At 40.4% G+C, this 27,348-nt stretch overlaps 1 protein-coding gene across 7 annotated transcripts in view; it reads left to right on the top strand.

Annotated features, from left to right (window-relative positions):
- TAFA2 (TAFA chemokine like family member 2) overlaps window positions 1–27,348 on the top strand; it is a 202,533-nt gene that overhangs the window by 157,817 nt on the left and 17,368 nt on the right. For all 7 annotated transcript variants that reach the window (XR_009745961.1, XR_009745956.1, XR_009745960.1 and 4 more), the window contains exons 3-4: window positions 17,085–17,237; window positions 18,245–18,369. Coding sequence is in view for 1 of the 7 variants with exons in the window: in XM_061467821.1 (XP_061323805.1) it covers window positions 17,085–17,237; window positions 18,245–18,369 (278 nt within the window). In the remaining 6 variants the exon portion in view is untranslated. The remainder of the gene's footprint in view (window positions 1–17,084; window positions 17,238–18,244; window positions 18,370–27,348) is intronic.

Raw genomic sequence — 27,348 nt, 5'->3', positions numbered from 1 at the left:
GTAGACTAATGTGCCATTCTCTTGAAGAGGTGAGACAGAGGATCAGAAATAATCAGATAGCATCCGTATTATGCAGCATGCTTGCTAAAGTAAAAATCCAAGTGAAGAGCAGTCCCAAACCACAAGTATCAGAGTAACTGCATGTGAAATAAAAGGAAATTCACAGTGTTCATGTTCACGTTTTTTATTATAGGTCTTGTCCCTTAAATATTGTAGGTGCCCAGTCACAATATAACTCCTAGGCAATGCAGCAGTTTCATGTGAAGAATCAGGTGTTAAAGCAGAGCTGTATCACTGAAGTCAGGAAAGGCTGGCTCACTCTGCTGCATCTTCAGTTTCTGATTTCCCCATCCTTTTACAACACTCAGCTAACTACAGCTGCACCTGGAGGATATGTACTAGGATTATTCTCAAGATTTCCCTGACTTGTGAGCCTGGTGAAGATAAAACTCCCACTAGATTTGGGTGTGTGCTCAGACAAGGTATCTCATGAATGGCGTTTTGTCAGATCCTACAGTGTATCCCCTTGCCGTTCGTTTAAGGTGGTGAATTGAAGAGGAAAGCAATTCTTGTTTTGTGACAGTCTTCCACATGCTGAAGAAGATTATGCTTGCCTCCCTTCACAGCATATCAGCACCGCATACCCGGACAGCTGTTTAATGCTCATCCATTTTTTCTGGGGTGCATTTTAGAACTAAAGCAGTAAAAATATTTGCTGTGAGTCACTGTAGATACTCCTGAGGAATTGTGGGTAGTTGATTATTTCCCTGTAACAATTTCATCTAACCTTGAAACGAGGCACAGCCTGACGGATATTTATAAATGGCCACTCTTCGTTGTCATTTTTGACAGGTTGTTAGGCACTGGAAGACAAATACACCACACTACTATGTATTGTATGTGGCATTCAGCTTTGCATTTGGGACCTTGAGAGCAGAAGCAAACTAGCCCACAGAAAACATCTGCTCCTCAATATGCTACTGTTTCAGTTGTTTAACTAAAATGCACTCGTCAGAGCGATCTGAAGGTTGAAGTTTTGAGGTTCTAATGTTGACCTCCATTGGGAAAAGCCTGTGTTAAAGTAGCAAAAAGATAAAAGGCTATGCAACCATAAAAATGTATATAGCCATTATACGGGTGCTGTAATTTTATGTGCAGGTGATCATTTGCCTATATGTAAGCACTTTCTTGCAAGTTCCTATTAGCAGCATTTGCATTAAAATTTGATCATTCAACATTTATTTATTTATTTATTTTAATTTTCACTGGTCTCTGAGGGGCTACACCTCTCCTTTTTCCCCTTTTCCCTTTCACAATGGTGAGAAAGATGTGAGAACTGTGGACACCTCTTCAGACTCTCCCTTTGGCATGAGCAGTTTCTGACATCTTGGAGGGTGCCTCATTCGCAGTGTCTGTGGGCACATTGCTCCAGCTGTTGTGGGGGAAGGATGGATCTGGGTGTTGGGTAGCATGGCAGAGGAGGAGCTGTGGAACCTGGACCCCATGAGGGGTGGGAAGTTTGCCTTAAACAGCAGCCCATTCACCAGCCCTGTAAGCCCTGCAGCACAGCACAGCAGCCTTCCTCCTGCTCCGTGGTGGGAGGCGTGGTGGGAGGCATGGTTGCATGACCAGCCTGTTAGTCTCATGTTCAGTGCAGGAGGCTTGACCTCTCTGGGGTAATGTAAAATTAGTTTACTAATTAATTACCTACATCCTTCTCCAGGTATGCTTTTTATGGTCCTGGGAAGCTCATGCCCAGGAACTGCTAAGTTCTGCTGTGCTCTTTGCTTGTGTCTCAGCAGTGGTCTAGGTACAAAGGGTGCCTGGCTTATTTCAGGGATAGGCAGTAATGAAAAGGGATCCTGAGCTGGTATGACATGGCCTGTTGCATCCCTGGGTGCAATGTATGAGCTTCCATAGAGATACAGGGTAAAAGGCAAAGCATGAAGCCATGTCCTTATACTCTGAAAAAAGTCCTTGAATAATTATGATTTCCCCCCCCCCCCCCCATCTTGGTTTTTAATAGGTTTTTCTTGAAGGTGTAAATTACTTTGGATGCTTTCATTACCTTCCAGCTTTTACACAGTGTGCTTCTGAAGTTCTGGGAACTGTGATATTCTTGCAGCTTCTGACTTTGGATAGCAGTGAGAGTGGTATATATGTTTCCTATCAACAGCTTCTATTAACCAGAGTTCCTTCAGAAACAAGTGCCAAGGAGTCTGCAAGGAGCCTGCAAGGAGCATCTTAAAAGATACCTTTTCAACAAGAAGAGATATCTGAAAGTATTATCTACTGGGAATCCTTGAGCAAAAGCATCCTTGATTGCATAGCTCTGAATGGCTCTCCTGGCAGTTTCTCCTCATTTACTTTACTTGTTGAAACGTGCTTTCTTTTCCTCTGTCTTGAACAATAGCCAGTCTCTTCCAGGCCATCCAGTCTCAGTTCATAGACTCTTATCGAGATACTTATTGATTCATCATGCCCATGGCTTAGAGACTTGCTATTTATATGGAATCAATAATGTAGAGGGAAGGTTGTAGCAGGGGAGATCACTCTAAAAGAGGGGATTTCACAGGACTAGACATGTGCTTTGTTAGCAGTTTTTTTCTAAAGGCCTGGGTTAAGTTCTTCCCCTGACTCTGCACTTCAAAAAGCTTGCCTGGGGCTCTACAGTAGCAACCCGAAACTTAAAATTAAGATCTTTCTTTCAGAGGGTGAACTGTGTGCTAGGACATCCTACACAGTTTCTCTTGACATACGTGGGGGAGTCCAAAGCACTATGGGGAAGTCCCAGAAGGGAAGGGTGGGAAAGAAAAAACCCAACCAACAGTTACATAGTTTTCAGAAAGGCAAGTGTGCATATGTGTGCGTGCAGTTTGTGGGAGGAATTTTCCAAGGTATAAATAATATTTTGGTGTAATTTACAGATTAAGTGAAAATGCATTACAGAGCTGCAAAATGGAATGTGATGCATTATAAAAATACATTGCAGGGCTAAAGAAACTTCAAATCAGTACAGAGATACCATTCTATCCAGTCATGAAAACAGAGAAGACAGAACAAAACAAAGCCAAAACAAATCCCTAAAGAAGGAAAATTGACACACCAACTCAAACTCTGTCTGTAAGAAGTGACTAGCCACACAGCCAAGCAAGCAAGCAAACAAGCAGAAGTCTTGAAAAGGTTTAAAAATGCGGATTTTCAAAATTAAAGTGTTTTTTATAAGTAAGTTATGTTAAATTTCATCATATTTTCTATGTGATGAATGTACACACACAAGTGTGTATGTACTATGTGATGAATGTACATACACAAGTGAATTCTACAAGTGAATGTAGAAAAGTACTTCCGTATTCCTATGGTATATTTTTATTTGAATATCTTTTCTAAAGGAATGAGTGCACAGGCATGCATAGCTGCCTTTCTGTATAGAAGAGGTTTACAGAGTGACTCCATATTCTGAATGTTATGTTTGGAAAGATCCTGCACAATGAGGATCTTGAAGTTGGCAGAATTTTTGGAAGTCTGCCTTGACCTCACTGTGTCGTTTCTATCAGGTCATCACTAGAGTCCCAAAGTCCTGCTGTTATAGTGTGTATTCTAGGTTTGATCAGCTTAATACTTCTTCAATACAAATATTAAGCAATGTTCATATGCATCCTTAAAAAAATTTCTTTGTGCTGCTTATTTGGAAGTCATTGCTTTCTCTTTACTCTTTTGTGGAATTTATTACTTTCCAAACAAATCTGTGGTGCTGTTGCTTTTCTAACCTTGAAGAATCTTAGCATGGAGTTGTCCTGAGTTCAGCAGTAGCAGTCCTTTTTCTCCTTAGTAGCTGGTGCAGTGCTGTGTTTTTTACTTTAGTCTGAGAATAGTATTGATAACACTGATGTTTTTATTTGTTGCTCAGTAATGTTTACTCTGACCAAGGACTTTCTGAGTCTCATGATCTGCCACGGAGGAGGGAAAGCCAGGAGGAAGCAGAGACAGGACACCTGACCCAAACTGACCAAAGAGATATTCCATACAGCACATCAGGCCCAGTATATAAACTGGGGGCAGTGTCCTGGGTTCAGCAGTAGCAGTCATTTTTCTCCTTCTTGGTAGCTGGTGCAGTGCTGTGTTTTGACTTTCGGCTTGGGAACAGAGCTGATAACAGTGATGTTTTGGTTTGGCCAAGGACTTTGTGAGCCTCATGCTCTGCCAGGGAGGAGGGGAAGCCGGGAGGAAGCAGAGACAGGACACCTGACCCAAACTGACCAAAGAGCTATTCCATACCACAGCACATCATGCCCAGGAGGTAACTTGAGAGTTGCCCGGAAGGGCTGGGAGTCTGCAAGGCTGGAGGAGGTATCGGTCAGTGATGGTCGGGCTGGGGGGCCGAGTTATCGGTCGGCTGGTGCTGAGGTGTTGTATTCTCTTCCCTTGTTATTTCCTTTATCATTATTATCATTGGTGGTAGCAGTAGTGATCTGTGTTATACCTTAGTTACTAAACTGTTCTTATCTCAACCCGTGGGAGTTGCATTCTTTTTGACTCTCCTCTCTGTCCCTGCGGGAGCAGGGGGAGGGCAAGAAGAGGGGGGGTAAGTGAGTGAACAAATTGCCTGACTGGGTTAAAACCACCACAGGAGTGAATAAGGGGTGCTGAGCATAAATTTTCAAATATAAAAGTGGAATAAAATACAAATATTTTGATGATGGATCTCATAGTGGCATTCAGGTGCTTAAATATGAAATGACCTTCTTATTACAGTGGTCTATTACCTAAATAAGTTTCTTCACCTTAATAAATAAATAAATAAAAACTTCAATTGTGGAAGCAAGGTTGTGCATAAGCCACTAGATGTGCGTTGAGATGGAAACAGAGCATAGGGACCCAGATGCGTCCTTCGTTGGGGAAGCCATTATTGCCCTTCCCTATGCTTCAGCCACCTAAAGTCTACTGAGGTGCTTGAGCTATTTTCAAATAACCATGAGAATTCTGAAAGCAGGCCATTTAAAAGGACTAGTGAGTTTGCCTCTCCCTCTTGTTGTACTAATCCTATTTCATAGAGACTCCCATGCACAGCACTTTTCTTAAGACGTTACTTCAGGTGAGGGTTGTATGCCAGGGGGTCATACAAATACGTAGGGGTAGAAAAAAACTTTATGACCTTTTTTTCTTTCTTCCACATCCCCGAGAACATGTTAATTTGTCATCTGGTTCAATGTGCCCTGAGACCAATTGGGTCAGCTGGAAAGAAAAGAAAATTAATAATGAGAGTCATCTAAGGAAACAGGGGAAATGTATTCCCCATAATGGTGTAAACTACAGTCTTCTGAAGCCCTGAGACTGAGGAAAAATGTGGGGGTTTTTGCATTCTGTCAGATGCTGAAGGCTGCTCTGGGACATGTGCTACTGCTTCTTGCTGAGTCGAGATATTTGGCAGAAGGCCCATAGAGAGAGTAGGAGAGAATAAAAAGTCTTTGTGCCAAATGTTCTTTTGAGTGCCTGAGAGCTGGATTGGTCTTTTTTCTCTGTGAAATCATATAATTAGTAATCTCAAACCTCAGCCTGGTAATTTACAAAATGTCTGCACACTTTAATATATCGTTTGCTTAACATGTTTGATAACAACCTCAGAGATACTGGGGCTTTTGACTTCTTCTGGTATTTATAAACTGTGCCTTGCCCTGGGTGTTTCTCTGCCAGCTCTATATAAGCTCATCTTGTGGATGGTGTCAGCCCGCAGCTGCTAGAGAAGAAACGTGGGAAGCGTCTTGCCTGCAAAAAGCAGAGTGGCTCCATTTTGGCCCCGTAAGGAAACATGGAACCTTTGCTGCCATCAGCATCCTCTCATCTGCTCCACTGCTCAGCAGAATGGGGTGGCTATGGTGAAGTGGCTCTTCTTTGGGCACCTGCAGCGGGAGGTGTGAGAGACCAAATGGGCTGGCTATAGCCAGGCAGCTGAGCTTGTCATGAGTACTGGGCAAACGGGCAGAAGCCTCTGCTCCTCCTCTTCCAGCAGGTGAACATATAAAGAGCTGCAAGATCCCAAAAGATCATTGTTTGTGACCTTGCCTGAGCCCTCTGTGGTTTTGTGAACCTAGCGATCATCTGATTTCAAAACTGAAAGTGGGTCTAGGGAGGGCAGCACTCTAGGCTGAGAGGAGGTCATACGACGAAGAGGGAATTACCCTGCAGGCTACCTGAAAATTAGTTGTGTTTTGAGTTCCTGTGTTTTTGGCTAAAAATTTGGTGTGAAGGCACCATTTGTAGCCATTGCCATAAAAAGGTTCTGACTTTTGTGAGAGAGGAGTTAAACTTACTTGAGTAAGACTACCTCATCCCTGCCAAAGGACTGATTGAATAAAACTCTCAGCAAGGCCAGGAGGATAAAGTCAGATGGCTGTGAGCTCTCCAGGTCCAAGGGATCCTACACGAAGTGCTCCATCTGTGGTTTTATGTTTGTAAAGATTGTGTGACCAGCTGGGACTGTGCCAACTTGCTGTGTCAGTCAGTCAGTCTTTTTATGTCTCAGTGGAGATAACTCAAACCTTCAGCCCATTTCGGTGCATAGGTTTTGCTATGGGAATATCTGAAACTTGATCTTACAGGGTCATTAGCAAGCTCTTCTCAGGGGAATGCTAGTTTTCTTTGATTTTTTTCCAAAAGGGAAAAAGTTTTCCCACACAGATGGCTATAGCTGGTGGTTGGCAGGCAAACTGATGGATGAGATTTTTCTTCGGTGCTGTACAGAAAAGTATACTTGGAAATGTGACTGTGGCAAACCATACATTAGCTTGGCTTTTAAAGGCTACGAGAGATGCTGTCTGCCGGGTGTTGTCATATGAACTTTGCTTACCATCCTTGTCCCACGTGGACTAACCAGGTTAATTGCATGGTGGAAGCAACCCAGTGAGAGGATCTGGGCTGACATCTGCTAACAAGAATCACTTTTTTAATTGAAAATGCTTCTCTCAGAAGAGAAAACACCACATTGAAAGCAGGAAGGATAGAAAGGGCTGCAGTTAGCAGGATCTTTTGAGTATATGTTGCCTACAGGCAGCACTGCAAAGATTATCAGTCCAAGCAATGAGCTCTGTTTTTTAACAATTCATCTGAGAACCTTCCCCAATATGCAAGAGACATCAGAGTAAGAGAGAAATGAAAACCAAGGCTGTACTTTTAAGGTGAACTGATTCTCCACAAGCGTAAGTAGAGTGTAGTGACTGACCTGTCTATTGGACTTTTTCAGTGCCCAAAGTGACCAAGTGACTTTTAATAGCTATAGCTGAGATGCATGGAAATATGAATGCAGTAAATAAGACTTCAAAGTCCTGTCCATAAGGTGTGTTTGTAGTTCTTCAGGAAATCTTGGCATGGCAAGGAGTTGTGCACATCACAGCATTACCCAAATCAAGTGAAAAGAAAAAAAGGTCTACATGGCCTATGCTGTCATCGAACAGGGCGACTGTTCTGCTTGACTCACTGCAGTGTTTTGGCATGTGTCTCTCTACAGATGTGTCTGCTGATCTAGATAGAGGTATTCTGTCTGATATGAGTGAATTACCTTGTCAGTCTATGTACATTTCTTAGTAGCAAAGGTTGAGGGTTAGATGTGATTTTGCCAACTGCTGCCTCTGTCTTCCTTGCCTTTTTTTCCCCAAATATTTCTAATGCTCACATCTCCTAGAGGTCAGTGAATGCAGCAGCTGAGTAGATGTGAGGCTGATGCAGCTCCTTATCCCCAGTTTCTGCAGTGGGGAGGCAGAGCGTGTATGCTCTTCTTAGATACATATGGATGAACATATAGACTCACATATGGACAGTACAAACAGAGCCAGCCACACAGATCAATGTATACAAACCAGAAAGCTTTTCCTGGCACCCATGTTAATGCACACAGAAATCATACAGTGGATGTCCCAATATTCTTTCCTGGCTGATTAGGACTGAAGTCTGCTAACGAAGGGAGATACATTTATGCATACAAATACACAAAATGGATCACTTCAACAGCTGTTCTTAGACACAGCCTGACTGGTAGCTGGTCTGAAGTGCCCCATATATCCAGTTGCTTTCACTTGGGTTCACAAGCCCATGAGGTTTGTGATCCCAAGCCAGTTGCAGGCAATCAGATCTCTTAGTCTATCACCAGCTAGTCTGGTTTAAATTTCGCTAGCTTTCACACATACCCACTCAGAGAAGAGAGTTTACTCACAAAAAACGATAGACATGGAATTTAATGAGAGTGAAGGTTAGCTTGTGTTCAAGCACAAGCCTTAGCCAGGCAAGTGTACTGGTCAATTGCTGTTTATACTTCACTGGCCCCTCTTACCCTGTCCACTTTATTGTTTTATGCTTGTTCCTCCCAAGTCCACCCTGACTGCCTCCCTCCTATTCCCTTCCCCTGGTCCTTCCACTAAGCATCCCACGATGAGTCTCAAAAGTTTCCACAAAATGTCTGAGGGCAAGTACTGCACAATCTCAAAATTCTGCTCCTCCTTCATCTGATAACAGGTCCTAGACCCCTGTCTCCAGCACTTCCTTTAGTCTGCAAGGCTTTCTGGAGAGGCAGTTTCTTGTGTTGACTCACCTAGGTGGGTTTCACATGGGGCCCACAGGCTGGTTGCTCCCTGGGGATGGTGCTGGGATCGCCAGGTCAGGGTGCTCTGTTGGAACTCATTAGGATGCTCCAGGCTCCTCTGGACATCCAGGGATTTGTGTTTAGTGAAGGGCTGTACTAAGGTGAGGGTTATTCAGCACATCCTCAGTTCTAGGTATTTGGGAAAAGGACCATCAGGAGACATAGAGAACTGCTTCTTATTACAGTAAATTCTCTCTTTAAAACTAAAATTTTAAAGAGAGAATTTACTGCTGGTTTTAGATGTGTACTACTTCTAAACTATGTGAATATTTTAATATGCATGGCATCAGTGGAATAGATAACTAAAAAAGGTTTTAAATAGCCATGTGAAATGTAATGATAGTGTAGGATTTTTTTTTTTCCTGCTAATTCTGTAGTGCAACCCCGTGTATCATCTGGAAAATAAAGCAGCATGAGTGTCTTTCCTGAGATGCAGCACAAAATGTGCCATGCCTCATTGTCACCGTTGAAGACACAGGAGTTACTGCTGTGTCTGCAATTGATTTTTCAGTTCACTGGCCAAACAAGAAAACCACAACAAACCAAAACCAACAATCAAACACAACAAAAAAAGTTTAGAATTAAACTTAGCTAGAGGTATTAAAGATAACAGGAAGGGATTCTACAGGTACATAGCAAATAAAAAACAGACTAGGGAGAATGTAGATCCCCTCAGGAAGCTCTCGGGAGAACTGGCTACACAGGATTTGGAGAAGGTTGAGGTTCTGAATGACTTCTTTGCCTCGGACTTCACTGCCAAAGGCTCTGACCAAACCACCCAAGTCTTGGAAGGCAGACGCAGGGACTGTGAGAATGAAGACCTTACGCCCACTGTAGGAGAGGATCTGGTTCGAGACCATCTTAAAAATCTGAACGTGCAGAAGCCCATGGGTCCTGATGAGATCCATCCGCGGGTCCTGAAGGAGCTGGAGAATGGAGTTGCGAAGCCGCTGTCCATCATATTTGAAAAATCATGGCAGTCAGGTGAAGTTCCCAATGGCTGGAAAAAGGGAGCACCTCCCGTATGAAGAGAGGCTGAGAAAGTTGGGGCTGTTCAGCCTGGAGAAGAGAAGCTGCATGGAGACCTCATAGCAGCCTGCCACTATCTGAAGGTGTCCTATAGGGATGCTGGAGAGGGACTCTTCATTAGAGACTGTAGTGAAGGACAAGGGGGTAACGGGTTAAAACTTAAACAGGGGAAGTTTAGATTGGATATAAGAGGAAATTCTTTCCTGTTAGGTTGGTGAGGCACTGGAATGGGTTGCCCAGGGAAGTTGTGAATGCTCCATCCCTGGCAGTGTTCAAGGCCAGGTTGGACGAGGACTTGGGTGATATGATCTAGTGTGAGGTGTCCCTGCCCACGGCAGGGGGGGTTGGAACTAGATGATCTTAAAGTCCTTTCCAACCCTAACGATTCTATGATTCTAAAACCCCACAAAAAAAAAAAACAAACTCCTAAGTAAGTTTTTTTTCCAAAAAAAAAAAAATTTTGCTTTGTTTTGAAAGTTTTTACAGTTTTAAAAATCTCTGGTTTGTCATAGCAATAAAAAATGCTGTATTAAAATAATATAAAGAACATGGGGAGACAAATTATCCTCCCCCCCTCCCCCCCCCGCATTTGTGCTTTTAAGTTCAAAGTGTAACCAAATTTTACTAGATTTCAAAAACAGTTTTACTGCTTGAATACTGAACTTTTAGTAAATGAACTGTTTGATGAAAAACATGACAGCTGTTATGATGGTTTAAAGCATGATTTAATAATCTTAATTCGTCATACTTTTCAGTCGCATAGACTAGACTGTATATCATCATTTGCTCAATCACTCTAATAGGTGCTACATTTGCAATCATCGGAATAAATATCTCAGTTGCAAAGCCAGATGTCGCCTTCATTGAAAATAAAGAATTTCATTTTGTCATTGAAGTTGTGATCCAAAACCACTGATCAAACCAACCCACTGATTTCAAAGGGATTTGAATCCAATCTTTAAATGGTATATTCAGTAGGATTCCTCTCAATGTGTGTCCACCACTGCTTCTTTGGGAGTCAGCGGCTTGGTGCATGCCAGAGGTAGCAACTGTAACTAGTATTGGAGATGCTCTGCTTTCCCTGATGTCTCAACTTCCAGCCCTCCCTCTGGCCCACGGAGCTGAAATGAAAGTGTGCTTTGCTTTGTGTTCACACAAGCAAACTGAAGCTTGTGTTCCCAAAACCTTGTCTGCTTTTTTTCTCAGTGACTGTAATGACTGGTCAAGTCAAAGGTTTTATGTTTAACAAAAAGCTTCACATTGCTTATGTTCTTAGCTACACAGCTGAAGCAATATCAGCATAGTTGCAGATAGAATATGAATAGAATAAATTTAAGTTTTTCCTTACCAGCTGATAGGTGGATATAACAGAATATATTAAAAAGAAAAAGGAATTAATTGAATGAACTGTACAGTGTATTTCTTTTTATATATCTTTTTATATATCTGTCTGATGTTTAAAGGAAATCCTGATTTAGCTGTGGTCGTATAAGATTTTGATTATTTAGATGTGGCAACTACTAACACTTATTGAGCTATTGAAAAATACAGCAATACTGTATGAGTGTGTTCTTGTGTGTGAGAAATTTTGCAAGTTTATTTGTGTCCTTACTATCTACAGTGAGAAACTGAGACTGATATGACATATTGAAATTGCTGAAGTGTAGCAGAAACATTAGCTACATTTCTTTTCCATGTCAATCAGTATGAACAAAGCAAATAAATAGACTATGTGAACAAGAAAACCCACTTTTTTCCTGGTCACTTAAGAGCAGGACAGTGATTTAGAGCCTAATCTGGAAAATGTTACATTATAACCACTAATTTTATTTATTTGATATCAACAGCCTACCTCTGTTTAATCACTTGTTTCAATACTGTGGTATAGAATAGCGACAGATCACTCAGGGAAACAAATGAAGCAGGTTGATAATCTGCTGAAATACTGTTTCTTTTTCCTTGCAGATAGTTACTAAAAAAAGTAATTCCATTATAGTCCTTAATGCAATTACTCATGTGGATATGCTCTACATGAATAAAGACTACCTATGTGCCTACTTTGAAAGACTGGGTTACTATAGTATTTCATATGGAACATCTTCAAATTATACCCAAGATGACAAAAAGGCAAAAGTTTGGGTAATATTAGATGTAATATGGATTGAAACTCATGGTTTAGAGTAATTGCCAATCCTCTCCTTCTTGCTGATATGCTGCTTCTTGTTTCAGCTAAAGCTTTGTTTTTGTGAAAAGCTTTAAAACTCACACAGACACAATGAGACAAATCTTTGCACACTTTACATAGTCTCTCTGATCTTGGAGGAATTATCTGCAAGAGAATAAAATACATTTATTTCAGGTAAGAGTGTAGAGATGCAGTGCCTGTAAGCCAATGTACAAGCTGGTTTCCACAGCAGTAATCACGTATCTGCCTGCTCCTGCTGCTTCCTTATGGCTGAAGCTGGTTCTCACTAGTCTTTACACCCAGTTGTGAAGATAAGCCTGCAGAGAACTAACCCTGCCAAAAAAAAAAAAATCTTTTATACATATATATATAAATATATATATATTATTCTGCTGGTCTGTGTCTCTGGTTTACTGTTGTCACCATCAAATAAGAATGCTCATGTAAGCATGAAGGAGGGTGTGAAAAGGGACAAGGGATCTTTTTCTTCCAGTAGATGTTAGAGATTAAATGGGTTTAGCTGCATCACCCAGTTGTGCTAGTGTCTTTGCAGAGAGCATATAATAGAGGCTTGTTGGTGTTTGGTATTTGTTTTTTTTTTTACTGTTTGTATGTAGCTACTGTAATCTAGTCCATGGCAACATGATTTCTTCTTCTTTCTTTGTTAATGGCCAGTGTATGTGTTAATGCATGGCCTGTGCAACTTACAAGAAAGAAAAGACTCAAATGGCTGAGAAGATGGGTATCAGAACTGAACACCAATGTTTAAGTGGTGGGGCTAGGAAATAACAATGATAGCAAACAATGGAATTCAGAAACCATTCCTTGATTTAATGCTAGGTTTGTGCATAACTTAGAGCCAGATTCACCATGAAAATATGACTGAAATGTCATTCACCTGAAGGAAAAAAAAAGTTGCCATGAAGGGACAAGAACAGGTAGAATTTGTATATATTTAAAGGTCTTTGCTGTGTATGTTTAAACATAGTCTTTACGTGCAATTTTACGTAGACTGAAAAATACTAATTACTTAGCTTTATTTTTTTCCAGGATCACAATTATGAACATTTAAGTTTTTGCTGTACTACTAGCATACTGATTTATGGGGATAACTATTGATGATTTCACTACATGAAAAATGCTATAAAAGTGTCAGGTTAATTACAGGATATACCGTTAATGGGTGAGATACGGTTATGCCTGTTTTCCTAGTTATGCACTCATAATACAGTGTTACATCTTCTGGAACATAATATATACATATGTTATGTTATGCATAATCATCAGGAAAACTTCACAACCTATATACATAGATATGGCTTTCTGTAGTCCTTCACATGGGTTTCAGGAAGGATTACTTGCAATAGCAGAGCATGCAGGACTGAGTGTTTGCAGTGATTTTGAATAATGAATTTCCGTAGAATTCCAGAAATGTCATTTAGTTCCTCAAATGTTTTCTGCAGAGCAAGCAGCATACTTGGAAGACTGCACTAGGAGAAAAAGAAACAAAACCAAAATGTGAATCTCCTAAAGTACCATCCTTCTTTCAGGGAATGATTCAGTGGCTTAATGGGGTTAATTTGTATTAGGTCGTGGAAAATCCTTTATCTACTGTATAGAGGCTTTCATTTCACATGAATGTGACAGATATTGTACTTACAGCACTGGAACTTAATTATTTGATAGCATAAGGAGCTAAAATCCCTACCTCTCAAGGAATATTCTTTGCATACTCTACATGGTAGATAGAAACTAGAGGATGGTTGGCCTAGATTTTCAATGCTTGAAATATCTTTGTATACTTTTCTAAGTTGTTTTGGTTTTATGCCAAAAATATCAAAGCAGCTTTATTAAAGACTCTCCAAATACTATCAATAGTATGTGATTATTTTTTTGTTCTCTACCATTTTTCACATCTTTTCATCCTTTGAGATCCTTTCCTGCATAGTAAATGAATGTGACTGTTTAATTTAATTTTCCATAAAAGTCTTAAAATGCCTGATATTCTCCCCCTAATTACGACAAAACAATTCTTTCAAAAGTTTCGTTTCAGTGTGAACTTTTCCCTGACAGAATTTTGCAACAGTTCTTTTCACTGGTTTCCATTCCAGATGACTCTTGGTGCACGTTGTACTTAGCAGGCACGACATTTCTGTAGACCTGGTAGAGCAGTGTAAAGCTATTTAATAGGAGAGTGAGGAGACAAAATTTCAGGATCAATGATACACATCAAAATACAAATAATGACTGAAAACTAATGTAGTGAAAAATTATATGGGGCAAAGTTCACCTCTTACCACTAAATTTACTTTCTTTTGGAGATTCAGTGTTTGGGTTTTTTATGTCCTTTCACATATGTCCTGGGTTCAGCAGTAGCAGTCATTTTTCTCCTTCTTGGTAGCTGGTGCAGTGCTGTGTTTTGACTTTCGGCCTGGGAACAGAGCTGATAGCGATGTTTTGGTTTGGCCAAGGACTTTGTGAGCCTCATGCTCTGCCAGGGAGGAGGGGAGGCTGGGAGGAAGCAGAGACAGGACACCTGACCCAAACTGACCAAAGAGGTATTCCATACTACAGCACGTCATGCCCAGGAGGTAACTGGGAGTTAGCTGGAAGGGCTGGGAGACTGCAGGGTTGGAGGAGGTATCGGTCGGAGCTTGGTCGGGGCTGGGGGGGCGAGTTATCGGTTGGCTGGTGGTGAGGTGATGTATTCTCTTCCCTTGTTATTTCCTTTATCATTATTATCATTGGTGGTAGCAGCAGTGATTTGTGTTATACCTTAGTTACTAAACTGTTCTTATCTCAACCCGTGGCAGTTGCATTCTTTTCGATTCTCCTCTCTGTCCCTCCGGGAGCAGGGGGAGGGCAAGAAAGGGGGGGAAGTGAGCGAACGAATTACCTGACTGGGTTTAAACCACAACAACATAATATATGTTAGTGAATTTCTGTTAGCATGTGTAGGTATAAGAGATGTAATTGCCTATCAAAATAAAAATTGATGTGAAATTACAAAAGCAGCATGTGTTTGTTCTACTATATATTATATATTCAAAATATATCCTAGTATATCTTTTTCCCATATTCACAAAAAAGACCAGAACACCCCAATCTTACAACTGTTTTAGTGAGAAAAATTAATATATTTTTAAAATTGTTTTATTGGCATATATACCACTGAAATTGTTTGGAAGATAATTAGAAGTAATTTTTTATGGCAGACTGTACTGGTAGCTATAAAAATATTTGCTCATCAGCAAAGGTATGAAAATATCAGAGATTGCAAAGTACAGGCAGGGAGTGTGAATTGCTTTCCTCATCCTTTCTTGAATTAGAAATGGTAAATAGTTAAAAAACAAAGTAAAGAGATTTTAAGCAAAAAAAAAAAAAAATCCTTCTAGATTTCTGATTTTTATGTGACATTTCAGCATATCACAGTACGATGGATCATGGGCTAGTTGTTCACATTGTGTTATATCATTTCAGCTGTAACGCAGCATGATGTGGTGGAGTGTAATGTAACCTAACAAAGTACGATGCTGTGAATGATCACAGACTTTTCAGTGGACTTTGTTCTACTGAAAATTGTCTGAATGAAATGCTTAGTAGTTTATGCTTTGTCGATGGAATACCTTGCTGTTGTCAGTTGTTTTTGCCTCTAGGCACATTCTTGGGGTCCATAGCCTACATCAAGTTTGTTTTCCTTCTTCAGGTCTTTTGTGAACTGATATTGTGCAATAGAAACTAAGTGCAACCAGAGATCAATGTTTTCTTGATAGCCTGTTATTACAGCTTTCTCATGGAAGCTTCTGGTTTTTATTTGCCATTTGGAATCTAAAAGGTCGCTGAAGCGTTCATTACATAGGCTTTGCATAAAGCGTACAAAAAGTTTAACAGCAGCGGAAATAGAGAATTAAATGGTACTCTTAAAACATGTATTGTGTTGCAGAATTATTATTCCTCCCTATCAACGTTGTAGGTCAACACCAGCTAAAAGTTCAAATTTCTTTCAGTTCTTAAAAGGGGCCTATAAGAAAGAGGGTGAGAGACTTTTTAGCAGGGCCTGTTGTGATAGGATGAGGGGTAATGGTTATAAACTAAAAGAGGGGAGATTCAGGCTGGATGTGAGGAAAAATTTTTTATGATGAAGGTGGTAAAACTGGCACAGGTTGCCCAGGGAGGTGGTGGATGCACCACCCTGGAGACATTCATGGCCAGGCTGGATGTGGTCCTGAGCAACCTGATCTAGCTGAAGATGTCCTGCTCATTGTAGGGTGGTTGGACTAGAAGACTGTTGAAGGTCCTTGCCAAACCAAACTATTCTATGATTCCACAATTGTATGATTCTTTCTGATGGAAATGAACTAACCCCAGAAATACCTGATCTTGTATCAGTAACCACTGAAAGTTTAGTTAAAATTACTTTCTTTGAACTCCAGATCTTTCGGTAACTGGATGCTGAAACATGAAGTGTAGTTTAGTAAGCTCTCCTCTTAACAAGTTGTTCTTCTCGCAGGGCTCCTAGTGATCAGTTAGAGGAGCATGGGTGAGGGTGATGTTTACCGGATACAGGGTAATGAAAATTGTCCTGTTGCCTCCTGTGTTTGAAAACCTTGGTTCCCCATGTTCCCAGACTTACTTTGCACTGTCAGGCGAAAATCAAATGTGACTCCTTAGATTTTATTTCTGGGTTTTGTTTGAGGGCTGTCCCTGTATCCTGCCAGTTCTTCTCTTTTCATCTGTATGAAGGTTTTGGGATATTGTATTGAAAACTGCTTCTGCCCTGGACATAAACTCTGGAGACATAGATTCTGAAAAATTGTGCATGCATGGGTGTTTCAACATTGAAACACTTCCATTTCAAAGTTTCTCCGTTAAGGTGAAAAAAAATCTTGGTAGAGTTATACACAGGTTTATGGGAGTCCAGAAATTAATATATTTTCTAGCTTAGTTTTATGTTTCTGCTTCCTGCTTCACTGGAACTGTCCCATATGAAACCTTCTCCAATTGTTTTACTTTAGCCAGTGTTTTCTGCATGAGATGGTTATAATATACTTGTAGAAGAAATCAACCTAACATTCTAGTGTTAGTACCACTTTAATTCTAGCTTCATGCATGGCGGACTGCCTTACAGAGCCAAGTGTAATGCATTTCTAATTAAAATCATAGAATCATAAAAAAACCCAAAGTAGTATGATGCTACCTCACAATGTTGTCAAATTGCTCATCATCTTATTTTCACAGCTCACCATGTTAAAACTGGGACCTGTGAAGTGGTGGCACTCCACAGATGTTGCAATAAGAACAAGATAGAAGAAAGATCACAGACAGTGAAGTGCTCCTGCTTCCCTGGGCAGGTAGCAGGTACCACCCGGGCAGCTCCTTCTTGTGTTGATGGTGCGACTATTTCTATTGCTTCCTTTTGCTGCATGTTCCTAGGGGGTTTTGCTGGCTTAATTTCATCAGTGAGAACCACTCCATTGCATTTAACTGTTTAAAATACGAGTAGAAATGCTGCTGCATTTTGAAGGGCATGACCAAGGTGAATGAGAGGAAGATGGGAAAAATGAATTATTTGCTATTGCTCTGTGGAAATGCTAAGCAAAACTATTAGATGCTGGTGAAAGAAACTTCTTGAGATGCTAAATTTGATCTAACTAACAGAGTGCCCTAGGAGTTGTATGAAATTCACTTAATTAAAAGTGTTTATGCAAATCTATATGAGCATATAATTTTCATGCGTCTTACATTTTATTTATATATTTATTTTTATTATAGAGGAACAAACAAGCAAACAAACAGAGAACAGTTCTGGTTTTTAGTCTTTTTAGACCGATGCTATTTTTCCTATTCACAGTGCAGTATTAATGTTTTCTTAACAAATCTGGCATAGGCTCATATGCTTTATTTGGGAATATAGTAGCTGAATTTTCAGCAGGATGGATTCACTCATTACATGATATCTTTATGGTTGATGTGTTGCTGGCTGTCAGAGAAGCTGTAAATATGTCATCATTGGGGAATAATTTTAATAAGGCTATGCTAGACTATATAGTAGATCAGGCAAAATACAGCAACTCAAAAGAAGAGATTGCACTTCAAATTTTGAATCTGACTGAACAAATAAAAATGAGGGCTGAAAAAAAATTGCTTTGAAATTAGTTCCTGAACTGCACTAAATTAGAAAGAGAAACATAGTAAAGAGATTGACTTCAAAGCACATAGCACCTTGTGCAAATTGAGACCTAATTTCTTGTGAAGAGTCTGACTTGGCTGAAAAATCACAAACTAGCTGTTAGTCAATACATTTCTAACATTTTCCTGAAAAATAAATGTTGCAACACAATGACGTTAAAGTGTTCATTTCAACAACATGCAGTTGTGTCTGTTTTCCTTTCTTGTAGCTTCAATAGTGGAGCAGAAATGGTGGTGCCACATGCAACCATGTCTTGAAGGGGAGGAATGTAAAGTTCTTCCAGATCGTAAGGGATGGAGCTGTTCATCTGGGAATAAAGTGAAAACAACTAGGGTAGGTATGATACCAACCTGACATGTTACCAACAAGTTAAAAAAAAAAGTGCACAGGAAATTTGGTGCACAAAGAAGACATGAGTTGAGAAGACTAAAGAAGCGTGGGAAGAGTCATACTGGGATTGGACGTCCTGGTCCTGCGCACTTTTTTCAGCCTACTTTGCAATTGCTTGACCATGGTAAGCAGTGTGCCAGACCTTCTCAGGTAAGCAGAGGAGACAGTAGATTTGACTCCTTCTTCAACTACCAGTAATGATCAAATGTGTTATAATATGATATGCATTTATCTTTGAAAACAGTTGTACAAAGTCTATACACCTTGCTAACTCTTCATTCACAGTATAGCAAACAAGTGCATTTTTATCAATAACATCGATTTACCATGTTTCTATATAGAAGCTTCTGAATATGGTAAGTATTTGGTGCATCACTACAGTATGATCTTCTGGCTCCTTCTGTCTTGTATGACTCGGATTTAAAATTTTGACAGTTCCTTTTCTCCATTTGACACATTTTATATTATCAGTTCAAAACTACATCATCAGAAATACATGTAACATACACCATAAACAATGCCTGAAAACAAACGCGCTGTCATCTCTGCTTTTTAATGGGTAAGAGAAACAGGAGAATTACAAATTCTTCAGATAAGCATTAAGAACTCAAACTTCCTAAAACTATGGTGTTGTATCTCTATAGAATCATAGAATCATAGACTAGTTAGGGTTGGAAATGACCTTAAGGTCATCTAGTTCCAACCCACCCCCCCCCCCCCCCCCCCCCCATGGGCAAGGACACCTCCTGCTAAACCATGTCACCTAACGCTCTCTCCAACCTGGCCTTGAACACTGCCAGCCAGGGATGAAGCATTCACAACTTCCCTGGGCAACCCATTCCAGTGCCTCACTTCCCTCACAGTAAAGAACTTCATCCTTATACTCAATCTAAACTTCCACTATTTAAGTTTTAACCCGTTACCCCTTGTCCTATCACTACAGTCCCTAATGAAGAGTCCCTCCCCAGCAACTCTATAGCCCCCCTTCAGATACTGGAAGGCTGCTATGAGGTCTCCACGCAGCCTTCTCTTCTCCAGCCTGAACAGCCCCAACTTTCTCAGCCTGTCTTCATACAGGAGGTGCTCCAGTCCCCTGATCATCCTTGTGGCCTCCTCTGGACTTGTTCCAACAGTTTCATGTCCTTTTTATGTTGAGGACACCAGAACTGCACACAATACTCCAGGTGAGGTCTCACAAGAGCAGAGTTAGAGGGGCAGGATCACCTTCTTCTGGTCATTCTCCTTTTGATGCAGCCCAGGGTAAGGTTGGCTTTCTGGGCTGAGAGTGCACACTGAAGCCGGCTCATATAGAGTCAGCAGAGTTCTTCATCAACATAGAACAGATTAAAATGCACTCTGAAGACATACACAGGTGTGTGTAAGCATGAACACCTGCACCCCATCACACATACTGATAACTGGTTTTGTTTTTAAGTATTTAGTAACTGTTTGCAGTGTCAGGCCATAATTAGCTAGTGTGGTATTTACCCTATGCAAGTGTTTGTGTGTCCATGTTGTTTTATTGCAGTCTTTCTTGCACTAAATTTCTGGTACACTTTGGTTGTAGTGAAATGTAGTGTGTACTGAATGGATTATATTCCTTCTATTCCACAGAGAGCTCTACATGTCTCATTTTCTGCATGTACAAGTCTTTAAATCATTTTGACATTCTTTGAAGGAAGGATACTTCCTATATGTTTGATACACAGTTCCACTCCTGAATCCTTTCTCAGATGTGTTTCTTCTGAAGCTAACCTTGCTTGAATGCTGCCCACACTTAACTTTGTACATACCAATGGAAATCTGATTATACACACATAAAATGTGTGCACATGCATAATACAAACAAAAAAAATAGATAGAACTTAGAAATAGAAAAAAATAATGTGTGTGTGCTTTGAAACTTTTCCTGGCTAGTATTACTATTTAGCCACGCAACTCTGTTGCGTGGCTAAATAGGGAATTGCTGGGTATGCTCAAGTGGAAGAGGAGAGTTTACAGGTCATGGAAGGAGGGGCTGGCCACTTGGGAGGAATATAAGGCTGCTGCTAGAGGATGTAGGAAGGCAGCTAGGATGACTAAGGCATCCTTAGAATTAAACCTGGCAAGAAGGGTCAAGGACAGCAAAAAGAGCTTTTTCAAATACATGGCAGACAAAACTAACACCAGAGGCAATGTAGGCCCACTGATGAACGGGATGGGTGCCCTGGTGACAGAAGATAAAGAGATGGCAGAGTTACTGAATGCCTTCTTTGTCTCTGTCTACTCTGCTGCGGGCAGTCCTGAAGAGCCCTGTACCCCTGAGACCTTAGATGAAGACAGGTCAACGGAGCGGTTTGCCTTAGTCGATGAGGAATGGGTTAGAGACCAGTTGAGCAATCTGGACATCCATAAATCCATGGGTCCAGATGGGATGCACCCGCGGGTGCTGAGGGAACTGGCGGAAGTCATTGCTAGACCACTCTCCATCATCTTTACCAAGTCTTGGGAAACGGGAGAGGTGCCTGAGGACTGGAGGAAAGCAAATGTCACTCCAGTCTTCAAAAAGGGCAAGAAGGAGGACCCGGGTAACTATAGACCGGTCAGCCTCACCTCCATCCCTGGGAAAGTGATGGAACACCTTATCCTTGGTGCCATCTTAAGGCATATCAAGGATAAGAAGGTTATGAGGGGCAGTCAACATGGCTTCACCAGGGGGAAATCATGTTTGACCAATCTCTTAGCCTTTTATGAGGAAATAACACGGTGGATGGATGATGGCAGAGCGGTGGATGTGGTCTACCTTGACCTCAGCAAAGCATTTGACACAGTCTCCCACAGCATCCTCGTGGCTAAAATGAGGAAGTGTGGACTGGATGATCAGGTAGTGAGGTGGACTGCGAACTGGCTGAAGGAGAGAAGCCAGAGAGTTGTAGTCTATGGGGCTGAGTCTAGTTGGAGGCCTGTAACTAGTGGAGTGCCTCAAGGGTCAGTACTGGGACCGCTATTATTTAATATATTCATCAATGATTTAGATGAGGGAATTGAGTGTACTATCAGCAAGTTTGCTGATGACACTAAGCTGGGAGGAGTGGCTGATACGCCAGAAGGCTGTGCTGCCATCCAGCGAGACCTGGACAGGCTGGAGAGTTGGGCAGGGAGTAACTTGATGAAATATAACAAGGGAAAGTGTAGAGTCCTGCATCTGGGCAGGAACAACCCCAGGTTCCAGTATAGGTTGGGAAACGACCTGTTAGAGAGCAGTGTAGGGGAGAGGGACCTGGGGGTCCTAGTGGACAACAGGATGACCATGAGCCAACACTGTGCCCTTGTGGCTAAGAAGGCCAATGACATCCTGGGGTGTATTAGAAAGGCGGTGGTTAGTAGGTCGAGAGAGGTCCTCCTTCCCCTCTACTCTGCCCTGGTGAGACCGCATCTGGAGTATTGTGTCCAGTTCTGGGCCCCTCAGTTCAAGAAGGACAGGGAGCTGCTGGAGAGAGTCCAGTGCAGGGCAACGAAGATGATTAAGGGAGTGGAACATCTCCCTTATGAGGAAAGACTGAGGGAGCTGGGTCTCTATAGTTTGGAGGAGACTGAGGGGTGACCTTATAAGTGTCTATAAATATATAAAGGGGGAGTGTCACGAGGTCAAAAAAGGGGGAAACACCAATTGAAATCACCTTGAGGAGATTTCTTCCTAACATTTTGTCAGAAGATACGTTTTTCTGTATTGGTCAAGGTTACAAAGTTCTGTCCACTGTGAGGATGTGAGAAATCCACAGAAGCCCAAGGCTCTTGTTCTCAAGGGCTTACGCCTCTGTTGCAGACTCATAGGTCTGGCTTTTTTCAGGAGTTGGACTTTTCTTGTCCTTCATGGGTGGCAGCAATCCTCAGGACTCATCTCATGCATCTTTAGGAGTGATGCTAAGAAAAAGCCAGACCTTTTCTCTATTGGCCATCATACGTGCTGATGCAGTACAATGGCTACCATAACCTGCTTGCAGTCCTACCACCCACTAAAAGGAAAAAACTAATCGACTTAAAATCCCCAGTATTTGTCCTGCTTTCTTGTATGTCCAGATACTGTACGTTGTGCCTTTCTTTGTTCATTTCCCACACAGCTGCAAAGCTCTTTTGAGACAATAGCAAACTGGAATTCAAATTTATGACTAAAAGTTGGTCTAAGCTGTTGAAACCAGGTAGCAGGTGAATGAAGGTTTCTGTCTTTCCAGGTTTTTACAGATTTTAACAGACATAATTCAGGTGCCCAGAAAAATATAGATTGCTGTTGGAAATGTGAGTGCTTCTTTGTGTTAAGAGAATAGCATATTATAAAAAACAGCTACTTTTCCCTAACATGTAGTAAGTACAATATTTTTGTAGCTCCTATTTCTGCTCCCCAAAGTCTATATATGTAAAAGGAAAAACTCTAAAGTGCTCTGTGGTTTCAAAACCACTTTTTTTTTTTTGAGAAAAATGAAAAGAACTGTACAGAGAGTCAGTATTAAGAAGTAACGAATAATAAGTTTCTGATTTTCAAATGAAATACCCCATATGTTATTATCGTGTATAATGTAAAAGCATAAAGAAACAAAAGGAACTGAACAGCTTTGGTGATGCAAGTATATTGCAGAAGAACCTTGTGAAGAATTTACTGAAAGATCTAAGAAAGTCTATATTCAGCTCCAAGCATTTTCTGTAAGTTTGCATCCTTCATGTGCAGCAAAAGTAACCCAATTAACCGCTGAAGTACTATCCTGTCTTCTACAGGATACCAAGTTCAAAAGCAGCACCTACATTTCCACATCTTGGGCTGTTATTAATTAAGCATTATATTAGAGATAAAACCAGTGGAGGTAGGAGGTTTTTTGCTTGTCCACCTCTGTAAGCATATTTAACCACACTATTGTAAAAAATGATGATACCAAATTCTTAATACGTGTGGTATCAGTCACTAAGCAAAACAGTCAAGTGAATAATGAGAGAAAACAAATTGGTTTTTAAAAATGTGGTCTACTTGATATTTTGCACTTTGTTCAGATATGGGGATCTCATAAGGTAATGCATGAATAATGAATTAGAAATAGCATGAATGCTATGGTACTCAGAATTCAAACGTTAAGAAAACTCAGGTGGAAATTATTTACCATCAGCATGTAAACCCAAATATTATGGAAGGATTAAACTGTTTTTCCTAATTTGTCTGCATATTAAAGGGAGAGGGCTGACATTAAGAGTTAACCATGGAAAAGGAATATAATAAGACTGAATAAGCTGAGTACCAAGTTAACTTGTGATGTTTTAGAATTGACTCTTTTGAGTCTATGTAGCCTGCAAGAGGGGGTAGGAGGAAAAAGGCAATGATAATTTAACTAAAACCAAAATTATTTTTACTTCAAATAAAGAAATGAGTGTTTGTGTTCCTGAGCATTATACCACAGCAAAACAGGATGTTCAGGAACACCTGAGGACAATTATGAAATGCTTATGTGCATAGGTGCAATTTACCAGGCACATTGTGGCATTCTCTAGACTGAGAAACTGTTGTGAGAGGAAGCAATTGAATTTTTTCTATACGGTTGGCTGCAATAATTTGATAAATAAACATAAACATTTGACCATGCTGCCCTATCTAAATGATAACAAAAAATATTAAAAAGGGGAAAATACAAAGAACTATTAATTTATTAACTTTTAATATATTTTTTCTTCTTACAACCTTTTTCTAATTATTTTTATTGAAAAAGAAGCTGGCCACAGTCTTGGCTGTGTTTCCTTTCCTTTTTGCAAAATGAGGAAAATTTCTGTTTAAACCAGAGGAATTTTACCATCAGTTGAAAACTACAAAATATAGAAGCATTACATATAAAATTGACAATGAGATTAAAAAAATGCTAAGTCTTTGTATTAAACAAAGGAGCCCTTTAGAAAGACTAGATGTCAACATTTTGCAGTCAGATAAGAGCTGTGGAGAAAGAATTTTTGTATTTCTGTCCGTTACAGTGTGTATTCCACACAGAAGGTCTCTGGATAGGGGTTTTTGGAGGGCAAATCCAGATGCCAGGCTTTACTTGTAAAAGAGGCTACCTTTGAGTAAGAGCAACAGAAGCTGCATGTGATCTGCATGAAAGTGCATTCTGCAATGTCTCCGGGGGGCCGTGTTTCCCAGGCATCCATCCTGGGACTAGCTTAGAGCATGTCATGGCTCCTGGGCAGCCCATAAGCTTGTGTCTTTCCTACAGAAACTAGATTATAGGAACACGGGTGAAGTGGTGCATCCTGGGTCTCATCTTGAGATCCTGGAGCTCTGACATGACTGAAAAAGTGTGCACTGGAGTGGGGAAGTGTCCCTCAGCTGGCATTTTATGAAGATGTAGAGAAATACCCATTGATATTTTTCAAGTGAAATAGAATAGAGTAGAATTGAACAGAGCAGTTTGTTTCAGTTGGAAAGGACCTACCACGATCATCTGGTTCAACTGCCTGACCAGTTCAGGGCTGACCAAGTTAAAGCATGTTAGTAAGTGCATTGTCCAAATGCCTCTTAAACACTGTCAGGCTTGGGGCGTTGACCATCTTTCTAGGAATTCTGTTCCAGTGTTTGACAACCCTCTGGGTAAGGAGGTGCTTCCTAATGTCTAATCTAAACCTACCCTAGTGCAGCTTTGAACCATTGCAGTAATGAAATAGTACCCTGTCCTTAAGCTTTTAGTTTGATTTGGTAGAACTGCTTGCGGAATGAGGCATAGTTTAACACGAAGTACTACTTACAATATGTGGAGTGGACTTTATGGGACTTTGAGTGAGTTAGGACTCTTCTAGAGTGATGTGACAAGCCTGAGCTCTAGGGTATCTTTTTAGTGTTGGAGCAAATTGTTCAATTTCAGAGGGCTATTCAGTTTGTCCTAAAATAAATCAGATTAATTATCTTCTGGAGGTGCTTTTGTCTCCCTGGTAACTCTAAAGGAAAGCTGTGATGATTAGCTTACCACCCAGCACTGAGGTACTTAACGTTGAATAGGAAGATGGTGGCTCAGATAGAATGTTGAATAGAAAGATACTCTACAGTGTGGTCTTCAGTAGTAAGATAAGCAAAGAACCCCCTTCATTCTCTGTCAGTTTGGGAAGCTTCTTTGGATTATGATGACTATCAAATGCAATATAAGACAAGTTTAAAATATATTCATGTTCTGAAGATGCACAGCTATGAGCTGTGAAGACTACATAGTCTTCATGAGTCTATGAAGATAGACTCATGAAGATAGTATGAATCATACTATGATAAACAGGATGACCTGTATCTATTATTCAGCAAAAATTGGTAACCAGTATATGTGCTCTAGAACTGACTTGTAAGTATGATGCTACTAATAATGCTTATATTAATAATACAAAAGAACCAAAACCATCAGGTATAATGCGTAACAGGCATTGATTATCAACCTCTGAAAATCTCTAGAAGGTGAAAATGAACAATATTTTCCTATGAACTAGTGAAAGTATTCTTTTCTGATGAGTCATAAAAGACCATCTTTTGGAAATGAGCATCTGGCTTCTGGAATAGCTGAACACCCACAATTTTATAAGAGGCAGAAGCAACTACGATTGCCACTCTGAAAACTGGCTATTATTTTCAATATGTGGGGAAAAGCACACTGCAGAACAGAAAGAAATCGATATCTAATATATTACTATGTAACTGTATGCCAAAACAATATTAGAAATAGAGTACTGGGGGGAAAAAAATAAAAGGATAAAGTAAATATTACAAGGACAGAAAGAAATAAAAAAGAAATACTACCGGGCCAAAACTAAATCCATATTGAGTATATTTATCTACATTCCAAATCCAAATCTGCTATCCAGATCAATACCAGAGATAGACAACTAGTGTGAAAAGAACAAAAATATTGCCAGGATGGAGAGAAATCCATAATGAGAGTGTTTATCTGCATTCCAAAACAATATTGGAAAGAGCCTGAAGTCAGATATTTGTAATATTCCATTTAATCTAATTTAACATTATGGCATCCAGAGTTTAAAAGAAACTAAAAATTGAATAACATCCTTGGAAGACGAGAAAATGTACCATCCAAACACACCAACTGCCTGCATATGGAGCCAAATGGTGTTCAGTATGTGCGTTCTGCTACTCTGAATCAATGCAGTTCTGTTGCTACCTATAAATACTGCTTACATTTTTACACTGCCTACTCTTTCTCACTTGCAGGTGCTGGATTGTTTCTAAATTAGTTACAGCTGCTTAAAGGAGAGGCAATAATTTTGTTATATTTCAATTTATAAATTATGCTGTTCATAGCCTTTCTGGTACAAGGCTTGAGCTCTGTTAGCTACCTTTACATAGTAATGTTTTGTAGTGGGCTACTGAGATTCTTGGTATTGGGAGGCAGCATTAGTTGTGACTCAACTAGCACCAGTACTGTCATAAGCACCGCTTGAGTAAGACAACATAATACAAGAGAGCTAAAATGTGTCCCTGGATATGAGAAGAAAATGGCATTTTTCTTGTAACTGAGCCTGACATCAGTGTAAACAGTGCAGCTACATTAGTTGTTGATCTCTCTTCTCCGCATGAGCAACAGATGTGTAGGCTCTTTAAGCAGCAGCAGAGGGGAAAATATGGAACAAGTATTGCTGTTTTTTCTGCCAAGGTTGAAAAGAAATATTGATATGGTGGTAGCCTCTTCACTCACCTCATGTATTTATTCCTCTTCCTCCTCCAGGCTTTTAAACTGGCAGTAGTAATGATACATAATTAGAAAAAGCAGAAATTCATCATATAAATATTGTACATAGGTTATTCTAGGATGTTTCCGATAGGCCAGACATATGGTGGTTGTGGTCAGTCAGTACTAATAAGGCAATGTATTTCTCACATGGCATATTTTTCACTGTAAAACTGATACTAACTTTCATCACATG

The sequence above is a fragment of the Pezoporus flaviventris genome, unplaced genomic scaffold (assembly GCF_033815535.1).
Source record: "Pezoporus flaviventris isolate CSIRO_AGI_PZ_B2104156 unplaced genomic scaffold, CSIRO_AGI_Pfla_v1 ptg000045l, whole genome shotgun sequence".
In the NCBI taxonomy this organism is placed as follows: Eukaryota; Metazoa; Chordata; class Aves; order Psittaciformes; family Psittacidae; genus Pezoporus; species Pezoporus flaviventris.
This window is presented reverse-complemented; position numbering and strand designations above follow the sequence as displayed.